Genomic DNA, 6,448 nt, shown 5'->3' with positions numbered 1-6,448 from the left:
GTTCATAAAAAGACATGGACGGTCGGACATGCATAAATCGACTCAGAAAGTGATTCTATGCATTTTCTCAAAAGGAACTACGTGTCTATCTCGTTTCCTTTTGCCTGTTACAAACATATGCACAAAGACATAATACCCTGTACCACAGTAGGTGAAGGCTTATTTCATTTGGTACAATGCGATATTTCTACCTCCTTTCTTGACCCACTTTTATTTTTCTGGCCCACTTTTACCGACCTCAGATGAAACCGAATGCATTTCACTTTTCATAATTGCAAAAAATTTGCCACAGATGTAAATGAATGTCAATACCACCTCCCCTATGCTATTAATGCGGGTTTTCCAACCCACCCGCATATGTGTTCGATCCGCACATTCCACTAATTTCCGCTTAATAATAATTTCTGCATAAAAGTGCCAGACAAGGCAAATAATTTATGTACTCTTTGGTGGAAATGATTAAGCTTCGCATCATAATTACGCTTACGAAGTTTCAACAGCTGGTGTTGCTGTTATTTGTGGTGCAACAACAGTTGTTAATCTGTTGGCAAAATACGTGGGTACTGGGTGTGAATGTTCGGCGCATAAATCCATATGAGAAAATTTCCCAAATGCAGTTAAAACATCGCTGGTGGATGGTCGGTGAGGAGAGAAGTGATAATCGTAGCCATTATGCCGAGGAGATGGTGCAAGAATTGTGGCTACCACAAAAACTGGATCATTTTGTGGAGGATGAAAAATTCGGCAATCAGAGTAGTGGTCATCAGCAGTGGCTAATGGTAAATACGATTTTTTTCAAATTCAAAATTTTCGTAATTTTTATTAATTTCGCAACTTAGCGTTATTATGTCAACGCGGAATTTTATGAGCCGGGTGGTCCCATGTTCATTGCGGTTGGTGGAGAATGGGAAATACAACCTTACCTATTGAACCAAGGGCATTTCTATGATATGGCAAGGCAACACAATGCCATAATGTTCTATACCGAACATCGTTTTTATGGCAAAAGTTGGCCCAAGAGGTGAGAACTAACTCCCATTAGTTTTTTTCTAATAAATCATTGTCGTTTTTATAGTTCCGCTTCTTTGGATGCCCTGCAGTACTTAAATGTCCTTCAAGCTTTGGAGGATTTAAGACATTTTATAAAATTTCAAAAATCCTCTCAAAGGGGATTGAGCTCTGCCAAAGTTGTTCTTCTAGGGGCTTCTTATTCCGGCAGCATGGTGGCATGGTTCATGAACCTCTATCCGCAAGAGGCAGATGTGGCTTGGGCGTCCAGTGCACCTTTACTGGCTAAAATGGATTTTCATGGTAAATATAGGAACCTAGTCCATACAAAAAAAAAAAAAAAATAATAATACTTTTCTAAAGGATCCACGTAATGCGTCAATTTTTAAAATAATTGTATAAAGGATCCACGCAAGGAGTGGATTTAAAAAAAAAATATTTTTTATAGGATCCACACAAGGCGTGGATTTTTCAAAGAACCCACACAAGGCATGGATTTTTCAAAGGATCCACAAAAGGAGTGGATTTTTCAAAGGATCCACACAAGGCGTGGAGTTTTCAAAGGATCCACACAAGGCGTGGATTTTTCAAAGGATCCACACAAGGCGTGGAGTTTTCAAAGGATCCACACAAGGCGTGGATTTTTCAAAGGATCCACACAAGGCGTGGAATTTTCAAAGGATCCACACAAGGCGTGGATTTTTCAAAGGATCCACACAAGGCGTGGATTTTTCAAAGGATCCACACAAGGCGTGGATTTTCCAAAGGATCCACACAAGGCGTGGATTTTCCAAAGGATTCACACAAGGCGTGGATTTTTCAAAGGATCCACACAAGGCGTGGATTTTTCACAGGATCCACACAATGCTTGGATTTTTCACAGGATCCACACAAGGCATGAATTTTCAAAGGATCCACACAAGGCGTGGATTTTTCAAAGGATCCACACAAGGTGTGGATTTTTCACAGGATCCACACAAGGCGTGGATTTTTCACAGGATCCACACAAGGCATGAATTTTCAAAGGATCCACACAAGGCGTGGATTTTTCAAAGGATCCACACAAGGTGTGGATTTTTCAAAGGATCCACACAAGGCATGGATTTTTCAAAGGATCCACACAAGGCGTGGATTTTTCAAAGGATCCATACAAGGCTTGAATTTTTCAAAGGATCCATACAAGACTTGGATATTTCAAAGGATCCATACAAGGCGTGGATTTTTTAAAGGATCCATACAAGGCTTGGATTTTTCAAAGGATCCATACAAGGCGTGGATTTTTTAAAGGATCCATACAAGGCTTGGATTTTTCAAAGGATCCACACAAGGCGTGGACTTTTTCAAAGGATCCACACAAGGCGTGGACTTTTTCAAAGGATCCACACAAGGCGTGGACTTTTTCAAAGGATCCACACAAGGCGTGGATTTTTCACAGGATCCACACAAGGCGTGGATTTTTCACAGGATCCACACAAGGCATGAATTTTCAAAGGATCCACACAAGGCGTGGATTTTTCAAAGGATCCACACAAGGCGTGGATTTTTCACAGGATCCACACAAGGCATGAATTTTCAAAGGATCCACACAAGGCGTGGATTTTTCAAAGGATCCACACAAGGTGTGGATTTTTCAAAGGATCCACACAAGGCTTGGATTTTTCAAAGGATCCACACAAGGCGTGGATTTTTCAAAGGATCCACACAAGGTGTGGATTTTTCAAAGGATCCACACAAGGCTTGGATTTTTTAAAGGATCCACACAAGGCGTGGATTTTTCAAAGGATCCATACAAGGCTTGAATTTTTCAAAGGATCCATACAAGGCTTGAATTTTTCAAAGGATCCATACAAGGCGTGGATTTTTTAAAGGATCCATACAAGGCTTGGATTTTTCAAAGGATCCACACAAGGCGTGGACTTTTTCAAAGGATCCACACAAGGCGTGGACTTTTTCAAAGGATCCACACAAGGCGTGGACTTTTTCAAAGGATCCACACAAGGTGTGGATTTTTCAAAGGATCCACACAAGGCTTGGATTTTTCAAAGGATCCACACAAGGCGTGGATTTTTCAAAGGATCCACACAAGGTGTGGATTTTTCAAAGGATCCACACAAGGCTTGGATTTTTCAAAGGATCCACACAAGGCGTGGATTTTTCAAAGGATCCATACAAGGCTTGAATTTTTCAAAGGATCCATACAAGGCTTGAATTTTTCAAAGGATCCATACAAGGCGTGGATTTTTTAAAGGATCCATACAAGGCTTGGATTTTTCAAAGGATCCATACAAGGCGTGGATTTTTTAAAGGATCCATACAAGGCTTGGATTTTTCAAAGGATCCACACAAGGCGTGGAGTTTTTCAAAGGATCCACACAAGGCGTGGACTTTTTCAAAGGATCCACACAAGGCGTGGACTTTTTCAAAGGATCCACACAAGGCGTGGATTTTTCAAAGGATCCATACAAGGCTTGAATTTTTCAAAGGATCCATACAAGACGTGGATTTTTTAAAGGATCCATACAAGGCTTGGATTTTTCAAAGGATCCATACAAGGCGTGGATTTTTTAAAGGATCCATACAAGGCTTGGATTTTTCAAAGGATCCACACAAGGCGTGGACTTTTTCAAAGGATCCACACAAGGCGTGGACTTTTTCAAAGGATCCACACAAGGCGTGGACTTTTTCAAAGGATCCACACAAGGCGTGGATTTTTCAAAGGATCAACACAAGGCGTGGACTTTTCCAAAGGATTCATACAAGGCGTGGATTTTTTAAAGGATCCATACAAGGCTTGGATTTTTTAAAGGATCCATACAAGGCTTGGATTTTTCAAAGGATCCATACAAGGCGTGGATTTTTTAAAGGATCCATACAAGGCTTGGATTTTTCAAAGGATCCATACAAGGCTTGGATTTTTTAAAGGATCCATACAAGGCTTGGATTTTTCAAAGGATCCATACAAGGCTTGGATTTTTTAAAGGATCCATACAAGGCTTGGATTTTTCAAAGGATCCATACAAGGCTTGGATTTTTTAAAGGATCCATACAAGGCTTGGATTTTTCAAAGGATCCATACAAGGCGTCGGTTTTTGTTTTAATAGTTTCTGAAGTACTCTGATTTTTCTTTGCAGAATTTATGACCCTAACAATGGATACCATAAAACAGAAAGGTGGCCCGGAATGTTCAGAAAAAATAGAAGAAGCATTTCCGGATTTGCATCACATTCTAAGCTCACCCGCATCCAAAGAGGTATTACAAAATTTACAAATGTGTTCTGATTTTGATGCGAACAATGAATTGGATATTTCCGCCTTTTTTAATGCCTTGGGCAATTATTTCGCTGGCATGGCTCAGTCATCAGGGTAAATATGAAACGTATTCGCAAATGTATACAACTAAAATTTATTTTTTCTTAGGAAACTTGTGACCCAGTTTTGCAAGAAATTTACGAATGATGACACCAAACCCCTTCATGCCTTGGTAGAACATATCAAAGATGTATTTTTACCCCACTCGCAAGGTGAGGACCACAGCTCTAAAGGCCATGGCCAAGTATGGTGTTTGGATCTCTCCTTTGAGGGCATGAAGTTGTTGTTTTCCGAATATGATGATATTTCGAATGGAAGTAAGTCATGCGCTTGTCTTAAATATGCAATTTTTAATTGAAAACTTTTGTTTTTTGGTGGATATTTATCCACCACGCCCCGACTTCTCTTCGTGTGCATCAATTTAGATCGCTGTTGGTTTTATCAAACTTGCAATGAATTTGGCTGGTTTGCAACCACCCAGCCAGCAACAACAACAACATCTACGGACGTTACGCGAAATGTATTTGGTGGCCAAGTTTCCTTAAAGTTTTTCCAAAATTTATGCCAGCATGTATTCGAGCCGGAGAGGAAAGGAACTCGAACAACAACACCACCAAAACCGGCGAACATGGATAGCGATGCCACGAATGGCCTTACACTTCAAGAACTTTATAGCCGTGCCCAAAGAACTAACCACATGTTCGGTGGTCTCACCAATGTTTCACAAAATGTGATATTCACCCATGGCCGTCTGGATCCTTGGCGTGCAGTGGGCATGCAACATGGTGGTCGTAATGTCTTGCTCTTGGATGGTAAGGAGAAACTTTTCTTTGATATGTATGAGTTTTAATTAAAAATTTCCTGTTATTTGTTGTTGTTGCGGTATTTGCTGTTGAAACCGACTAGGCTATGGTCATGTGGAGGATTTGGGTTCAATAAACCTCCAAGACTCGGTGGAAATGAATGTGGCCAAATTGAAAGTTGCAGCATTTATAAATAAAGCTTTGCGGCGAAGTTAATTGAAAAAGGAAAACGGGGGTTTTAATTATTTTTTTAAGGATATTTTTCAGGGGTCCAAATTTTTCAAGGACCAATACAAGGCGTGGATTCTTTAAACAATATTTTTTCAAGGACCAACACAAGGCGTGGATTTTTCGAGGATATTTTTTCAAAGACTACAATAGGCGTGGATTTTTAAACAATATTTTTTCAAGGACCAACACAAGGCGTGGATTTTTCGAGGATATTTTTCAAGGACTACATAGGCGTGGATTTTTTAAAGAATATTTTTTCAAGGACCAACACAAGGCGTGGATTTTTCGAGGATATTTTTCAAGGACTACAATAGGCGTGGATTTTTTAAACAATACTTGTTTCAAGGACCAACACAAGGCGTGGTTTTTTAAAGAATATTTTTTCAAGGGCCAACACAAGGCGTGGATTTTTTAAAGAATATTTTTTCAAGGGCCAACACAAGGCGTGGATTTTTTTAAGAATATTTTTTCAAGGGCCAACACAAGTCGTGGATTTTTTAAAGAATATTTTTTCAAGGGCCAGCACAAGGCGTGGATTTTTTAAAGAATATTTTTTCAAGGACTACAATAGGCGTGGATTTTTTAAAGAATATTTTTTCAAGGGCCAACTGAGGCGTGGATTTATTAAAGAATATTTTTCAAGGGCCAACACAAGGCGTGGATTTTTTAAAGAATATTTTTTCAAGGGCCAGCACAAGGCGTGGATTTTTTAGAGAAAATTTTTGCAAGGACCAGCACAAGGCGTGGATTTTTTAAAGAATATTTTTTCAAGGACCATCCATATGGCGTGGATTTTTTAAAGAATATTTTTTCAAGGACCATCCATAAGGCGTGGATTTTTTAAAGAATATTTTTTCAAGGACCATCCATAAGGCGTGGATTTTTTAAAGAATATTTTTTCAAGGACCATCCATAAGGCGTGGATTTTTTAAAGAATATTTTTTCAAGGACCATCCATAAGGCGTGGATTTTTTAAAGAATATTTTTTCAAGGACCATCCATAAGGCGTGGATTTTTTAAAGAATATTTTTTCAAGGACCATCCATAAGGCGTGGATTTTTTAAAGAATATTTTTTCAAGGACCATCCATAAGGCGT

General features: G+C 39.3%; 1 protein-coding gene across 1 annotated transcript; it reads left to right on the top strand.

Moving 5' to 3' along the window:
* Positions 1-611: 611 nt before the first annotated feature.
* LOC133322323 (putative serine protease K12H4.7) lies at positions 612-5,336 on the top strand. Its single transcript, XM_061531317.1, has 7 exons — positions 612-779; positions 840-1,021; positions 1,076-1,311; positions 4,140-4,371; positions 4,426-4,634; positions 4,743-5,129; positions 5,224-5,336. The coding sequence occupies exons 1-7, from the start codon at positions 612-614 to the stop codon at positions 5,334-5,336; spliced, it is 1,527 nt and encodes a 508-aa protein (XP_061387301.1).
* Positions 5,337-6,448: the final 1,112 nt, after the last annotated feature.

The sequence above is a fragment of the Musca vetustissima genome, unplaced genomic scaffold (assembly GCF_032173495.1).
Source record: "Musca vetustissima isolate MV318-11 ecotype Yass unplaced genomic scaffold, APGP_CSIRO_Mvet_v1 utg184670, whole genome shotgun sequence".
NCBI lineage: Eukaryota > Metazoa > Arthropoda > Insecta > Diptera > Muscidae > Musca > Musca vetustissima.
Note: the sequence above shows the minus strand (reverse complement) of the source record. Positions and strands in the feature narration are given on the sequence as shown.

Excerpts from the sequence above, each read along its gene's own strand:
- LOC133322323 (XM_061531317.1), top strand. The coding sequence starts at position 612 with ATGCAGTTAAAACATCGCTGGTGGATGGTCGGTGAGGAGAGAAGTGAT. Across the intron at positions 780-839 it reads GTCATCAGCAGTGGCTAATG|CGTTATTATGTCAACGCGGA; the intron begins GTAAATACGATT and ends TTCGCAACTTAG. Across the intron at positions 1,312-4,139 it reads GGCTAAAATGGATTTTCATG|AATTTATGACCCTAACAATG; the intron begins GTAAATATAGGA and ends TTTTCTTTGCAG.